At 40.4% G+C, this 17,735-nt stretch overlaps 1 protein-coding gene across 2 annotated transcripts; it reads right to left on the bottom strand.

Moving 5' to 3' along the window:
- Positions 1–330: 330 nt before the first annotated feature.
- On the bottom strand, positions 331–16,004 carry LOC120765593 (P2R1A-PPP2R2A-interacting phosphatase regulator 1). 2 transcript variants are annotated; one of them, XM_040090615.2, is made up of 10 exons: positions 15,822–16,004; positions 12,535–12,613; positions 8,624–8,680; positions 6,499–6,542; positions 6,362–6,416; positions 5,828–5,920; positions 5,225–5,313; positions 4,513–4,577; positions 3,551–3,647; positions 331–2,435 (listed from the first exon to the last, which is right to left on the bottom strand). In XM_040090615.2, the coding sequence occupies exons 1-10, from the start codon at positions 15,968–15,970 to the stop codon at positions 2,276–2,278; spliced, it is 888 nt and encodes a 295-aa protein (XP_039946549.1). In that variant the 5' UTR covers positions 15,971–16,004; the 3' UTR covers positions 331–2,275. The 2 variants fall into 2 exon arrangements, with proteins under 2 accessions (XP_039946549.1, XP_039946550.1); XM_040090616.2 differs by having other exon boundaries at positions 4,513–4,574; positions 15,822–15,977.
- Between the last annotated feature and the right edge of the window lie 1,731 nt (positions 16,005–17,735).

The following is a 17,735-nucleotide window of genomic DNA, read 5'->3' as shown; positions in this document are numbered from 1 at the left end:
GTACTTCCCACCAGCCAGCAGAAGCTTCTGTGCTCCAAATTATTTCACTACAACTTCCTCTAGGTATAAACTAGGGACAAATGTCACTTGTATTTTAAAACGTTTGTGTTTTTTCTCCTTTATTCCTAAAGTTGTCACAGACCTGCAAGAGAAGCACTGCACAAGGGAAACACGGTAACTCTGCTGCAGATTTTAATACCTGCTTGCCTGTTAACTAGACGGGGTGGAAGTAAATTACAACAGATATTCTGAGTTTAAAAGAAAGCATTTAATCCCAGAATGAAACAAGAATATGGTTATCTAAAAAAAATGCAGAAACAGCAAAACACATTTATTTTTCCATTTATTGGCACTTATTTGAAAAACAGCATAAATATTCAACAGAAAAGAGACAAGTTGACCCACACTCAGCTATTAAACCCCCCTATACTGGTGTGTCTTCTAACAGAGACTGGAAGAGACATCGGGAGGCTCATTCTTAAGAAATAAGCAAGATGTAAAAAAGAAAAAAAAGAAAAAAAAAAAAAAAAAAAAAAAAAGAGTCTTGCTCTCACCACAGAAGAGTGAACACAAAGCAACTCTTTGGCACAAACCTGAAACTGCAAAGCCAAACTTTGCCTCAGCAGAGAGAGCAAACAGAGCCCAGCACTCCCGTGTGCATCTGCTCAGGGACGAAGGGCAGCTGGACTTGGGGAGGGACTGCAATCAGCAGGGTGATTATTACAATAATTTAAGAGGAATGATACCAGAAGTAAACCATGTCGTATCTTAACTAGAACAGAGTCAGACTATTAAATACATTCTATTTCCTCTCTACAATAAGGACACACAGAAATGGGCCACTGGCTCTCTGGTTGCCAGGTCTTTGCACTCCAAGTCATCCCTTTCTCATTTTGATGGCTGCTGTCAGTCAAAGCTTCATCCATGTGAATCTTTCACAGCAGAGTTCAGGGCAGATTCTTCCCTTACTTGAGGAAGTCTCTGTACTTCTCTCACTTTATGACACACTACAAAGGTTTAGGATTTAAAAATTAAACATTTTGCCTCATTCTTAACCTCTGGAGAGAAGCTTTGAAACCACATAGCACAGATGCACAGACACGTACAAAGAGGGACTCAGCCGGGGGAGTTCAGCTGCACAACCCCAATGAGGGTGTCACTGCAAAATCCCAGACAGCTGTCCACAGGGGGTCTGCAAATTCTTCCTCCTTGTTGGGGAATTTCAGAGTTGAGATCAGGATGCCTCAACACACTGCTTTTCAAGCACCTCAGATTACCAGATTCCAGGCTTCCAATCAGCATCTGAAGTTTTCAGCAGCAGAAATGGCTTGATGCCACTATTTGAGGAAGCAACATGAGGACATTAAACGCAGATTAAGTATGTTTGATGGCCTCTGGCTGTCAAAAGGCATTTAAGATTCCTCGCTGTATGTCACATATGAGGACAAATACTGACTTAAAATAATGTATTTCTGAAGTACTAAATACTAAAATTTCAGGATTTAATGTATTGTCGCTATTTTTCCCTATTAAAGGACATTTAACAGAGCATCTACCACTCCTATACATCATCTAAATGGGGAAGAAAAAGAAACAAACGCCAGATACAAAACCCCAGAAGAAAGTTCCACACCCAGTTTAGATTTAGTCACAACAGCAGTCATGATGATGAATAAAATCCAACATATAAATTTGACACTGCAACAATTTGTTATTTTCTGACGTACAATGGAACACAGAATTGATTAAGAGCTTATCATAATAGAACACAATAATATTAATAAGAATCAACTTTCCCCCTGCAATATTCTCCCTTTCATATTAAGAAGAAAAAAAAAAATAAATATCTAACACTCTGGGAATAGAAACAATTAGTAAACTGCTTCATTGGTTTTAGGCTGAGGACAAATGTGAATTTTCTGCTCCTCCACAGGCAGGGAGAACACAGGCTTCTGGCAAGCCAAGTCTTCCACAAGTAGGACACATGTATGGTGTTTGTAACTCATGCCACGGAGATCACATCCACAGCAAAGCAGCAGCCTGCTGACTGACATGAGCACCCAGCATGTCTGCAGCCCAAATGCTTCTGTATTGTAGTAAATGTCATACAAATCACTAGAAAGGTGAATTCCTCCTCAAGGAACTATTCTGGAAGTTTTCTAGAAGTAATGACATTGTTGGAAGTTCCTATGAGGAACAGAATGGGTTACACACAACAGAAAGTCTGGGCGATATCCCGCCTGTTTTCCAGTGTCCATCAGCAGATTCCTGCTTCTCAGTTCATTGGTAACTTGGCCATGAGATCGACTGGCAAAAATGGGGATCTGGAGTCAGAGAGGGACACTGGAGAGTCTGTGCTGGTGCCAGCTTCAGCTGGGGAGTCACAGGAGGAGCCTGCACTGCTCCTGTTGTCATCCAGGGCGTGTGAGGATAGACTGAAAACACAGCGACACCAGGGCATGAAAAACGAGGCACTGGCTCAGGTAAGTGCCCAAAACCAGCCCAAATCATCACAAAGCCATCCTAAACACACGGGTGCATCTCTGAAGGAGCAGCAAGCCCTGTGATCTGAAATACACCTACAGCTACACACAGTCACTTCCAGACTCACACAGGACACTCTGCCCATTTCCTCCTTTACTCACCCCAAAATGGGGCACAGATCAGAAGTTCCAGACTGAGCAATCCACTGCCAGCTTTACTCCATCCTCAAAGCCCTGAGCTGGCACAACAGCCAGAGGCCTTTTTGCCAAGAGAGCCACTGATAAATTGTCCATCCTCCATTGTACTATGTATTTCACATGACACAAATTCATAACTACAGCTGATCTATCATCAGTGATAGCAGCAAAGTGTTGTTTTTTTTTAAATTACCATCTGCTACACCAAGAGGCAGCAATTGGACCCATACTGCTATTCCCACCATAGACAGGGTGTGCAGAAAAGATAGGATTTTAAAGTACCTTTAAAATCACTATTTTGTTATTGCCACTCAAAGCTTCAGCATGACTTGTATATCAGCTGAGAGGCAAAAAGACAGAAATACTGTGAACAACCCCTGAAAGTTGTGTGAGCACACCCTGTGTATGATTAACCTTTTGACGAAAACACTAGATCAAAATCCCTTGCTATTACTCACTACAATTTTTAACAAAGTACTTTTTATCTCCTCCCAGCTCCTCTGACCCTCCAGGGAGGGTCAGACAGACTCATGTTCCACTGTGACTAAGAGCAATGGAAAAGAAGAAAAACCCAATTCACCTAAAAAACCCATCAGCATTCACATTTGAATCAGACTCCAAAAGCTATCATGCATGAGGCGTCTCTTCCTAAACATGCTCAACACCCCGTGTTATCAGTCAGGCCTAGAAACTGCAGAATTATAGGGAACATTGCTGACTGTTTACTGTGATAATTTCAGTGCTGTAACATTATGAGATATCTCTATTAAAAACAGACAAAAACCGGGGGAAAAAAATTCAAGCATTATCACTGCTAGAAAAAGCAAAGATTTGCAATGCTTCTGCTGAAAGGGACAATAAACATTTACCATGCCCCAAGGTCTGCCTGATGTGCAGCCTCAGGGGTTAGCATGTTGGTGGATCCTTGGAATAATCTTTTTGGGTGATCTTCCATCTCTGTCACACCTTTGGGAAGAGATACAGACTGATAAAAATTATGCATCATTCAAACTAAAATCTACTTTCAGTGTACTTCTACAGAGCAAAGAGAATAGAGGTTCAAACTTCCAGTATTTCGTATGTAGAACACAGAATTCAAATGCTAAAATTTTAAAGACTATTTCCAGGAACCATTTTGTCCAAGCTTCAGTACAGTTTAGTGAATGATTAACTAAGCCTTAGATATCAGATATTTATTCTTCAGTAGTGAAGAATAATCCTTTTGTTTCAGTTTATCCAGCTATCAGTTCACTGACCAGCTCCACCAGAGCAGAGAAGCTGAAAATAAGGAAAAGGAACAAGCTGCAGGATTATCACAAAAGTTTTCTATTGACTTTGATTTCCAAACACTCTAGAAGATAAGAGGATAGATATATGCTTAAACAGGCTATGACAGATGAAAGTGTTTTAAAAGTTGTCTCAGAGCCAGTGGTGTTCTGTAACAAAGGTGATGCTTGAAGATATAAAAATAGGTGCAATAAAATTTCCAGAAGTTAAACTTGCTTCAGTTAACCAGGACTTTCAAAGTTTTCTGTTTAAGTTAAATATACCAATAGTTGTATTTATTGTTTTGTTAAGCAGGTTACATCAGACTTTTTATCACACCTACATGACCACAGCAATGGGAGGAATTAGAATAAAACAATTATTAGCTTTATGGAATAGTAAAATCTAATTTAATGATTTGTCTGTTTCATTATGTGTAGTATGTTGCATTTCTAGTTGTTTTTTGAAGTATCAGCTAACTGGACAGAATTATGAAGAAAGCTATATGAATTATTATATAAGTAACCAGTTGGCCTACTGTATTTGCCAAACCTAAATACTGTACCTTTTCTTTTGATTGATCCAAGAACACTCGGTCGAATGCAGTTAATTGGGCTCTGGCTTCTTCTGCTAAAAGAAGACAAATGATGCACTAAGATCACCATTAAATGAGAAATATTGTAAAAAGAATCAAAATATATTCAGAAAACAAACTACTAGTTGGAAATTACTAAGACAATAGGCATTAAAAAAGCTTACCCAAAACAAGTCCTTTTTTTTCTTTTTTTTTTTTTTTTTCCTTCTGAAGCTAGGCCAGGAAGCACAGAAGTGAGCAGGAAATGTTTAATTACATTATTTCACAACTGGGGCAGTCTAAAAACTCTCATCCAGGCACTGACTACATCTCAGTTGACAGGCTGAACGGTGAGAGCCTAGTAAAACTTAATTGTATGCCCACATCCCTCAAAGGAGTAACAAACCCTAAATCTGTTTGTGTTTTCTTTCCCTTAGAACTCAATTACTAAAGATGTAAATGAGAGCAAGATAGAGACTACACTGGGAAGACAGATGCCACAATGCAGCCCATTTCCCAATGTTATGACATGAGGATTTTGACAAATGTTTTACAGCACTGTAAAATCTAAAGTCTACATAAGTATATGAGGTGTGTTTGTGCTCAGAAATCAACTATGGATACAACAAATTCTGATATTTCAAATGCCTACTATGAATAAGCTACATCTATTTTCTATCATTGATATGATTTCGTGACTTACCTTGAAAATCTCCTTGTTGGACTTGGGCTGGGACTTGGAGGCAACCGGCTGCTGCTCACCAGACTTTGCAAAGATGGTGAGAAACATTGCTGAGAGGAAAAGAGTTTGTGTTATAAATACTGTATCACTCCCATATGGTAACAATTGATGCTTAACTGCAGAGAAATAAACAACTCAGTATCAAATTCAGCAACCAGTGGCTGGGTTTACTGAGACATCACTTTTTGCTACTGACAAAAAAAAAAAAAAAAAAAAAAAAAAAAAAAAAAAAAAAAAAAAAAAAAAAAAAAAAAAAAAAAAAAAAAAAAAAAATTGACATATTCCATTTTCATGCAAATTTATTTTACTGTACTCTGGTTAAACAGACTTTTTTGTTTTTTATTAACCACAGCACAACAGCTGAACACTCCACAGAAATTCACATCCACAAGATGAGCAGCTGGTATTTTCTGGTTTGGGGTTTTAGAGGGTTTTATTTACTCTCTAGTTTCTTGTTTGCAGCTGAGGTAGAAAGGAGCAGGTGGCCTTATCTTTTGCTACTAATTTGGTTGAATTTATTTAGCTCTTCTTAAGATAAAACCATTATTACCACATTTTGCTCACCTTCCCTATTCCTCGTGTAGGTGAAGGAGCTGGAGAAACTGGAACAAAGTCTACTTGCTTTGGTGATTGTGATTTTTCAAAATCATTGTCACTCTGTAAACAGTACACATAATTAATCTTATGAGCAAGTACCTTAACAAGATTGGTGTGAAATCCCAAAGTCATCCTCCATCATATCAACAATTCAACTTTTAGGCAGATATTTATGAGCTTAAGCTTAACAGGGGAAAAAAAAAAAAAAAAAAAAAAAAAAAAAAAAGCCTTAAACATTAACTGGAGAGTATCAGAACATGTAAGAAAATTTGAACAGGCAAACATCCGTGCAATTTCCTCTTGACACAGCAGCTCAAGGAACCTACACGTACCTTGAACAACTGATAATTCTATGCCTTGATAGTGTGAAAAACTGCTGATCTAAAGCAGTGCTATATTAATAAATTAACTGTAGGTCAAACTACCAAAGGAGATGTTGACATGAGAGAGTCTCTAGTGTCCTGATACTGATGATAGAAACACAAAGCATGAATGCATTACCAGGCTCAAGCTCTCCTCCCATGAGTGGCTCATCTGCATTGCTACTTGCACTTCTCTATAAAGAAGAAAAGAAATGTATTGTCCCAGGCCCACAGACGGCTGCAGTGACTGCAGTTCTGCTTTGCCTTAGTGCTCACCTTTCATGAACTGTTTCCCTGTTCAGCAAATTCATTCCTTCTTCCTAAAAGATTAGCACATGGAGAAGTAAGGTAAAAAACCCACAAACCCCACTTTGTTTCAGCAAATCAGAAAAGCTGCAGTTTCACTCCACTTAGGCACGTGGAAAATTTAATTCAAGTTGGTTAAGCAACAATAACTTCTAATTCTCACCCATGGAAAGGAGTGAAGAGAAGAGGATGAGAGAGATGTAGCAGGAAAGACCATCATGTAAGAAGTGCTTATGTGAGCTGGCTGTTTCCCAAGCAGCTTTATTTTCATTACTAACCAAGAGGCAGCCACAAAAACTAAATAATGATAGTATGAACCAGAAATTCTGCACATGCCAGAGGATCTTTATGCAGTCTTGAGTAATATAATTTTACAAAGGGGACACTAGTACAGATGAACCTCAAAAACATGGCTTCTTATGGATTCTTACCTTACTCTATGGATTAGTGACTAACTAAACACTTGCCAGCATCTCATTTGCAATACACTGCATTGCACACAATGAATTCAGGAGTCAGTGAGGTTTTTTTCCTTAAAAAAACTCTATAAAATATTATTAAAATGGATCAAATATATAAAATTAAACTAAACATTAACACCAAGTACAAACATGAGTCAATCTCCTCTTAGGCAGACACCATTCCTTAAAATTAACTAAATGCTAGCCAGTTTGTTCAGTGGATGAGTAGGTTCCCTAATTCAAGAGTAAAAGTTAACTAAACATCTTCACAATCCTCATTGTAAGTAGAAAGAGACTACTTCTTCACCTGTGTGATAATTTGCTCAGATCTGAAAGAGATCAGAAGTGAATCACACAGGTTCTCAGTGAGCACACAGGACATGGAATTAATTCCAACTACTGAATCTAATGCTCAAACACAAATTATGAAATTACACTGTTTTCTTTAATAAATGGATGACACAAACATGAATGCAGAAGTATTTTCCAGAAGACTAAATTATCAAATTTTACTTCAGGTAATAGAGCAGAGCCACAACAGTCCATTCCTTTGCTCTCAGCATATTTCTCATTGTATCTCCCTGCCCACTGCAGGGGGGTTGGACCAGATGAACTTTAAAGTTGCCTTTCAACCCAAACTAATTTATGATTCTATGATATTTGCATATTAATCCTAAGCTTTCTTATATTGATAAAAAGAGCTGTACAGCTGACCTGAGTGCTTCAGAGTCTATTTAAGCCAGTAAATTATTTACAAAATGAAAGCAGGCTGTTATTTTCTTCAGGATTACTGTGCAACTATTTTAAATAACCGAGGTAGGAAGCAGAAGTGCCTTCCACCTCCCAGGCCATACCCTAAAAATACCCTAAAAATGCTGTCTGAAGCATTAAATTGTTTTCTTAACTTTCTGACCCTGTAAAAATCAAGCCTATCCATTGAAAACCGGCCAGCTGAAAAAAAAAATTTAAAAATTAGCATCTTCAAGCCAATTTTATAACCATTCCACTGTCAAAAAGCAGAGAAATAAAATGAAGGACACACAAGAGTTTGAGCTTGTTGATTTTAAAGCTGGAGTCTTCAGCCTGTGGTGTGCTGGCTGAGAGCAGAGCTATTTGAGCCTGCTCAGATATTCCCCACGCTACCCCCCTTCCCGAGTGTTTGCTCTGCTGCCCTTCCCCCTCCGTTCATGCTGTGACAGCACAAGTACAGGGATCTGGATAAGAAAATTATACAGATGAAAAATAGCCCAGCTAGAAGAGTACAGACTATTTTTCAGCTAGAGTGCTTCCTTATCCTGCTCATTTTCTGGCTGCACAAAAGTCTTGTGCCAACACAAGTTAAGGAACACTTTGTTATTGGACCTGAATATTTATGCTGGCACTACTGCCAAAAACTTGGTGAAACTTTACCCTAAGGGTTTACATTAAAGGTTTCCTTTCTAAAATGTCAATTTTAAGAATCCTCTCTCTGCTGAAATCTTCTCCTTGCCGTATGATGCATTTTGCTTCATGAAACGTGGAAATAGGCAGGCAGTTTGAAAAGAATATCTACAGCCAGTTGAAGGCCATTAAACATTGACTGCAAAAAAACCCAGCCACCTATGAAAAACTCATTTAGAAGAATCTGTGCTTACTTGTTTGATTTGATGAAGACGGCTGCTAGGAATACGGATAGGAGATGATGGCACAAACTGCAAAACAAAGTCACATACAATTGAAAATACAGCAGAAGGGAGGGAAAGGTACCACAGAAATATTAGTAAAGTAGTACTGCCCCAAACTGAAAAGAACCCAATTAAAAAAACCCCATGTCACTTAAAACATTCTCAGTGTATATATAACCTACATTACTTACTTGCAAGAACATGTTAATACGTATCTCCACATTATATTGCTTTGTAAGATCACAGATGCTAACTGGTATCAGCCTGGCATCCACTTCATTTCCAGGCAACTAGAACTGACAGGTTTCCCCACAGAATGGAGCTGCTTTTCACTAGCACACTGTCATCCCTAGTATATATGTTGGCATAAATATTTTTCTTTATGTGATTCAGAATATTTATTTTCATTTAAGTGATCCAGAAAGCTCCCCAACAGATCCTTTAAAAATACAAAGCCAAAACAATGCATTGTACAAAAAAATTCCTGGATTGTTGTCTGCCTATGAATGAGTACTTTGACAGGTGAAAAAAATCAGCTATTAGAAAGCTAACAAAGAGTTAAACACTTTCTTTATGGTTTCTCAAGAGCTTCACCAATTTGGGTGAAATCAGAGAAGACGTGACTAAAAATGTTCTGTTAATGTTGACAGTTTTACATCAAGATCTCACTGGAATGCTATGATCTAAAACCGCACACCCAAAACCGAGTAATTTAAAGTGATTATTTTCTCAAAATATAATTTTCTTTCATATATTTCCCTTCTCTCACATTGTCAACCCTCAGTTGATTTACGTCACAGCCATTCAGGGAACAAAAATTCTAAACCGAAGCCTTGAATGGAGATTTAACTTCTCTGTAAGATGACAATCCTTCCAAAAAATAAGGTGCCTTCTCGAAATGGATGTGCTCAGCAAGTAAGGCTTGCATTATTATAGGTGTTTTTATAGTTCATTATAAGGCTTTATCTACTTCACAAAACATTACTAGAGCTCTTCACCATCCTGAAGCTGGAGAACTAACAAACATTCAGTTAACTGTTACTGCACCATCTTCTAATCAGTGCCATGGAGAATACAAGGATTTTGCTGCCTGACAGGGTAAGTTAACACAGACTATTAATGCTTCATGCATCCAGAACCCTCCTTCTAAAAAAACAAACACGAAGACATCACACCCTGCTTCTCACAAAAGAATTCAGCCTATCAGGCTCATACAGAGGATGACTAACATCTGTGCCAGAATTTAGTTATTGTAATTTATAATACAAAAGTCTAACAGCTATAATATCTTGATTTGCTACTTTAAAGTCCAGTTTAGGTCAGCTTTACTATTACACTGGGTTCCCAAAAATCCTGTGCACCTAATAAAAATTCCTCCAAGCTGCACCAGCCAATGCAGACCTTGAGTTGACCTTGATTCTCACACAGAGAAAAGCATTTGGACAATAGTGCATTCCTGCCTATTCAGTCTGTCATTCCACAGTAGAAATGCATTTGTTCCACTCATTATATTCTAATTTTATGACTGTGATCCACATACTTTAAGGTTCAACATTAACAGAATATGTACAAAAACAGCAGTTTGCAGTATTAAAAAAAAAAATATAAGAAGACAATTAAGTGCTCTTCTTAAGTGCCCTGCTCTGCAGGGTCTGATGCACTAACACAGCTCTGAGGATCCTACATCTTTTTTCCAACAAGTTATCATTCTTGCTTTGTCAGTCTGTAAAACTCACATTTGCTCTGTTTGCATCCTTTGATCTAACTCTTGTCAGAAGAAACCTCTGTCACTTTCAAAGGATACTTGCTAAACTGAAGCCACTTATTAAAATTATGCTACTCAAATCCCCAATGCTTTAAGAGAGACAAAAACTTAATAAAAACATTACGAGCTATTAGACTATGACATGGAAAACACCTTCCCCCCTACTCCAGTGTGACAGGCACTGTGTTCCAGTGCAGGTAAGTTTTCAGCAGTGCCAGGCTGGCAGGAGCCACTGCCCAGGTGAGCAGGGACTGCCCCAGTGCCTCTGCCCTGCCCTGCAGTGCCCTCTGCCTCCTGCCAGCACAGACACTTGTGGGGCCACACTGAACCCAGCAGGGAAACTACCCGGCTTTAAATAAAAAAAAAGAGAGAGAAAATTTAACATCAACTTCTGCTGAAATAGCGCCTGAACATCTAATCGCAGACTCAACTGCTCTGCTTAAGCAACAAAGCAAAAACCCTAGCCATGCAAAACAAAGCAAAAAACACTAAAACATTTATTCACTGGTATCTCCTGGAAGAAAAAAAACCCTGCTGATACTGAGCCTGGTTAACCTGTCCTTGGCAATTACATGTAGTGTCAGAATTTGCAGCAATCATTAAAAACCAGCTGAAGTCTGAGACTTGGAGAAGCTACTCCAAAAACAGATTGTGGAATTCAGCTGAGCAACTGGGACGGCACTGAAGATGGAGTGGATGGTGTATGACCTCCAGTTAACATATTTTAGCAACTCACGTTGTTCCCCTGACAGCGAACACCACACATATTAGACAAACACTAATCAACTTTTTTCTCCCAAAGTTTAACAATACGTAAAATTTAAGTTGTACTTGTAATAAAGAAGTTTCAGTTGTTTACTGAATATTTCAACCCTCTTACAGTTTACACTGCAGTAAAACTTGGATTAGTTTTCTTAAATACAAAAAAGTGGGTTTTGAAATACACATTATCCCCTTCTTATGTAAAATTTAATTTACAAAAGTAGATGGGATAACATCATAAAACTAAATGTACTTCTTTGCTATAGGAAGAATACCAGGGAAGATTGCCTAGGGTCTTTGATGCTAAAAGTTTAATCCTATCACAAAATAATTTGTCTTTGGATGATGCTGATTTAAGACCACAGAAAGATGAGAATCTCTAAGATCCTTTCCAGTTCCATCCTCCCTGCCATAATCAACAGAACCATAACCCAGATCATAACTCAAATGAGCATTTCAAAGCAGGCAAGGCACTGATCTAGCAGTTAGTGGGGAACTTGATTTTTAGTGTTAGTAAAATTTCATGTGTTTTGTCAGCACCTGGTCAACTGGGAGTGAAGAAGAAGGACACTTCTTTAACAACATTAGTGTGAGGGGAAGGGTTAGGAACACATCTCATGAAGATGGAAACACTGGTTAAGTCCAGGAGACCACAACATTTCTGAGGGGCAGGCAGAAGAGCAGTGAATTAGTTCCTGCTTCTCAGCAAGTTCTATGCAAGGCACCCTGAATTAGCATCTTTTTAACCAAACAGTTGAGGATCTTCAGGAGTAAAGACAATAAACTGAGATTTAGTCTTTGTTTATTTCTCCTCTTTCCTGTGCACAAGCACAAACAGATTTACACAAAGCTGCCAGCCTAAAAATATGAAGAAAGAGACTTGATTAAGAAATCTTGACCATAAGCTTTCTTTCAGTTTTTTCACCCCAGCAGGAGAAAGACTATTCCACTAATCTTTCTTAAATAACTATTCTGATTCTGTTACAGATGCAACCTTTGCTGAAGTATTTGTCTGCAGTTTTTCGCTTCAGCATCAGAAATAATTTAAGACATTGATTACTGTTAACAGTACAGTTACATAACTAGTTTTCTTAGCAAGCTACCTCTCCTACTCTACCTTGGAACATCTATTTTACAAGCAAAGTTATGATCACAATGAAGCAAAGCATTCTCCAAGCCAAATGATCTATAAGTAACATTTCATTATAGCTACAGCATATTAACATCATGGTCTAGAGCCTCGTTTCTGAAAGCAATGTGGTATTAGTTTCACAGACTGCAATGCGAATTTGTTTATTCCTGTTTGCACACTTCTGCGTGGCACCTGTTGGGGTTGGTGTAGGGGTTTTCTTACCAGGCTGTGCCGATTCATGACCGTGGTGCTGTTCCTGCGGGTGCGCAGGACGCTGGCCTGGAACACCTGGGAGCTGTCGCTGCAAAAAGAAACGCTAGTCAAATGCAAAAGCCATTTCCTTCCTAGCAAAAAGCACCTCTTCATACCAGCTGAGTTTCAAATGCTGTGACAGCTCTCCTGTTGAGACAAAGCACTCCAGAGACAGGTAAGTAAGAACTCTTTTATCTTGTTGGCAGAGAGTGCAAATCAACTCTTCATCATCCAATTCCCAGCTACTTCAATTAATGATTTCAATTAATCATTTTGTGTCTTCACAATAACTGAAGAATTGTTTAGACTGTGGGGATTTATTATGTTTGGAATGGCTGCTGCTTGCATATTGCTTCAAATGTCATTCAACAGAAAAAATGTATTAATGGCTTGTAAGCAGTAACTGAAACCAGCTTTGATCCCACAGATAAAACAGAATTTAAAAATATAGCATCTTGATAAATCTTATCACTAAAAACGTTTAATATCTTCTGAACATTTTTCCAGGAAAGGTTAAATTAAACTTACAGTAAACCAAGCTTTTAAGTCCCCACAGCAGCATATCCATTGAAATGGTATAGGATTATTTATTTGACACAAAATTAACTTCTTTCTCAAGGCAATTTTAGTTCTATTGGTTCCTAAAGCAAGTTTTTCTGGTCATGTCATCACCAGTGTTTCAACAACCAATGATCAGCACTAAATGAATGCGACTACCGAAATAAACTAAATTTTATGGTCTCTAGAAAAAAATTTTGAACCACCACCCTATAATCCTCATGTCCAAAAATCAGTGAGGAACTGAACAGGTGAACAAATCCAAATGTAAGACTGTAATTAGATTCAAATTACAAGAATTCATATTATATCTTTTTGTTTCTGATGCAAACTTGGGATAAACAAAAGTCCCCCACAAATACAATTTGTTTAAAACTAACCTGACCAGCAGCACTACCTTGCTGTTAAGGACTGATAATCCTACTGCACTTTCACGACATACCATTGTCAGAATCCTCTAGTTTAAAACACACCAGTTAGACACATAAGTTTTAGACAGCTTTTATGTATCTGTAAATAAAAAACAAATAAAGCTTATACTTGAAATAAAAGCCAACAGCAATTGGCAGAAGCACTGTACTTTCTGCCAAAAAAATGCACAGACTCCTTCTCCAAAATGTCAAGTACATAGGACCAGACATCATTTACAATTTTCCAAGAAGTTTCACTCAGCCCAGGCCCAGGAGAGATCAAACAGCTGCCATTTGACAGAGGTGGAAGAGGAGAAATTGAAAGGATCCATGACATGATGTTTAGAGATGAGTTTTGGCTGAGGCAAACAGCCACAATTCTTTTCAGTATAAGTGCAATGGTTGGCATGTGAACACAAGACAAACAGCACATCCTGAAATCCAGAGTCTGACTCAAGAAAACAGGTTGGAACAATCCTATCCCACATTACCATAGCCTGAGTCCAATAACAGAGTGGAAGAGAAAAAAGACCTACAAATAATCCTATCTTTAATCTCCCTTGCAAAAACACCAGAAATGGTCAGATCTCAGACTCACATTTCACAGAAAACTACAGCTCCCATTAATTTTTTTTTTTTTTGGCACAAAAAGCATTAAAAGTTCTGTGAAAGGTAACTTCTGGGATCTAAAAGAATCCACTTATAACTGTACTCTGGGTCTACAGCAACTCATTTTCCAAGTTCCTTACTAAAAAATGAAGAAGTCAAAACAAGAGGCAGAGGAGAAAAAGCAAGCTGTGTAAGAGCAAGAGCTTTTGTTTCAGTTTACCCAACAAAGCCATTCTGGGAAAAACTGAAGTTTCTTGCCAAGAGCTGCAATCTTGCAAAAACAGTATTCTGTTTGGAATTCCAAACTAACAGGCAAACCACTGCAACCACCTCAGATTAGTTCAATGGCATTTTAGTTTTATTTGTATGAACACCTAACTCACAGCGTGTGCACCGTGTCAAGGCAAAAGGTAGGTCAGGTTCACCTAAATCTGCTCAAAGCCTGAACTAAATAATTTGTTTAGTTGTTTTGTTTTTTGGTTTTTGTGGGTTTTTTTGAGAGTCAAGGGTCTTACAATTTCCAATTTACAAAAGGCTGAGATTATCAAAATGCCTTGTCTCAGTTACACAATTAGTTTACCTGCTTAGAAACCTCCCAGGGGAGAGCTGTCATACACAACTCTTCCATACTGCATCAAAAAGTAAAATGGGAGTTAACATTAAATCACGGTGGACTAGGCCAGAAGTAGTATTTCGTCTGAATTGTCAGACCCTGTTGACTATTTTGGTAAAAGAGGTGAGATTTGCTCATCACTTCACATCCAGTTCCTTACAGAAAAAGAAAGGGAAAAAAAATCAATCCACCAGGAAGTACTTACCATGTAATATACTACAGTTTATGAAACTTACTGTCAATATGCTCTCCCAAAATGCAGACACAGCACTAATAGCAGCACATGGCCCACCTTACAACTGGATGTAAGCCACAACATGTAGCAGATGGGGCATCTCCCAACTTCTCAACGACCCAGAGGAGACAAGAAACAGCCCTTTAGGCTATAAACTTACCCAAACAAAACTGTAAAAGAAACCCTACCTGTCTGAAAGCTTTCACCTGCCCCTTGCCTGCCACTGCCTCTTTCTGTCCTGTCAGCTGAAGAGAGCCAGACTTGGCAAACACCCGACCCTCCTGCAAACAGTCCTGCCACAGGCTGGTGGCAACATCCAAACACAACTGTCTACACAGCACATTGTATTTCTCCCAGTAATGCATACTACGGAAATTAGCAACCAGGAAAATTCCTGGCCACCTGACACACGGTTTTACACTAAATGAAAAACTTACGTCAAGGTCCCGTGAAATTACCTTCCTGACCAAATTTGCGTGATTGTTCCGAAAGCATTTACTGTTGTAATCATACACAGAGCAGTGATTTATTTTGTTCAGACTTGATCCATTACAGAAATCATCGCGATTGTTAGTCGATGTGTAAGAACAGCCGCAACTCTGACGTTGCGGACGGTGTTTCTCTGCAACACGGCAGTCCTTGGTGAAAACAAAGCGTTTCAGCAAAACCAAAGCCCTTCTTCCCGGGCTTCCTCGCACCCCTCCACACGCTCATATGTTCCCTAAATCCCTCCCAGCCCGGGACAGCGCTCAGGAACCCACTTGTCCCCGCGGAGCATCTCCGGAGCTCCCGCACGGCCGGGCCCGGGCCGGGAGCCCCCCGGGCCCCTCACCTGAGCCCGTGGATGAGCGGGGCGCTGTTCGACCGCCTCAGGCCGCCGCCGTCGCCCGGGGCCGCGGCGCTCCCCGGCGGCAGCTCCAGGTCCAGCTCCATCTTCTCCTGAGCCATCGCGGCGGCTCCGGCTCCTCCCGCTCCGCCCATCCGCGGCCTCAGGCCGCAGCTGCCCCGGCCCTGCCGAGCCCGCGGGCGGGGGGGCTGCCGCAGCAGCGAAGCCGCATCCCGGGGCTCCGGGGGCGGCCGGTGCCCGCTGTGCCCGCTGTTCCCGCTGATCCCCGCGGGCCCCGAGCCGCTCTCCCCGCCCGGCCCCAGCGCAGGCGGGCCCGGCCGCAGGGCGCAGGCGCGGAGCTCCGGCTGCGGCCGCTCGGGCACGGCTGTGGCAGGTTCGAGGTGTCCGGAGCGTGTTCGTTCTCCAGAGCTCTCTCGCCAAGGGACACAGCGCTGATGGCTAAATAGCGGAAATACCGCCTCTGAGTTCATAGCGAGCTGTTGTCGCTCGCAGAAATACCAGTGGATGGTTCTGTGCAGGCCTAGACAGTGTCAGGAGTAAAGAATAAAAGCAAACGTTTTCAAAATACCTCAGCAGCTACATGTGGCCCTAGTTTATATCTAGAGTATGTTGTGATGAAGTAGATTGGAAGATCAATGCCACACTGGCTGATGGACCATGCTGAGGCTCCTAACTCTTGGGAAGATGTAGGGAATCTGGTTTGCCTTAATGGGGCATTAACCATGGAATGGTTTGGATTGGAAGGGACCTTAAAAACCATTTTGATCGATCCCCCTGCCATGGGCAGGGACATCTACTATCCCAGGTTGCTCCAAGCCCCATCCAACCCAGCCTTGGACACTCCAGGGATGGGGCAGCCACATCTGTGGGCACCTTGTGCCAGGGCCTCACCACCCTCACAGGGGAGAACTTTCTCCTAATACCCAATCTAAACCCACTTGCTTTTGATTTGAAGCCATTCCCCCTTGTTCTGTCAATCCAGGCCCTTGTAAATAATCTCTCTCCATCTTTCCTGTAAATTTTCTTCAGGTACCAGAAGGCCACAATTAGGTCACCCCAAAGCTTCTTGTCTCCAGGTTGAACAATCCAAATTGTCTCAGCCTTTTCTCATGGGAGAGGTCCTCCTTCGCTTCATGTTTATAGTGGGAGTTTCAGGCAGTCTTTAGGAGCAGAAATAACCAGAGAAAGAGGGTAGATTATGGAGAGCTAAAACATTTTTTCATGGGCTCCAAGCTTACTAATTTATCTAAGGCTGATGGCATTTTGTGACTGTGGCTGAGTTTATTTCACCCACAGGGGTATTTCCCTGAAACTATTAAATACCCCCAACTCCATCACCTACTTCATGCCCACCAGTCCCTCTGTATCACTGTACACACACATCTCATTCTATCAGTCTCTGTTGCCCCTCTACGAATATCCATCCTTTACCTATATCCTCCCAAGTCTTTGTTTAACATGTTTAACATCCTTTCTTAACCCCTCTTGCCATGGTGCTGTTTATCTAGCTCAACAACTTGCGATTTCCTCATTTCCATCATTCTGTTCCACGGCACAACTCTCCCAGAGGCACCTCCCTTTGCCTCATTACCCTCCTCAGCCCTTTGGAGGGTCAGCCTGACAGTCCCCACTTTCCCTTTTACATATAATCCCATTAAAGTTCTCTTGGCTACAGTAACTCCTGGTCAGACCATAGGATGATGTGCCCGGCACTGGAAAATTTGAGGACATGGAGCAGATGTTTTGAGCTCTCAGCCACATCTTGGATATTGTTGACTTTTTCCTTAACAATATCCTGGTACATGGCATTTGAAGCTGTTTGCTGCCCTTAGTGGCAAGGACATAATATAACTCCACAATAAAAATAAATAGCAAAATCCACATAGTTTAGTACTGTAG

Source organism: Hirundo rustica, chromosome Z (assembly GCF_015227805.2).
Source record: "Hirundo rustica isolate bHirRus1 chromosome Z, bHirRus1.pri.v3, whole genome shotgun sequence".
NCBI lineage: Eukaryota > Metazoa > Chordata > Aves > Passeriformes > Hirundinidae > Hirundo > Hirundo rustica.
The sequence above is the reverse complement of the archived record's forward strand: the minus strand, read 5'-3'. Positions and strand labels throughout refer to the sequence as shown.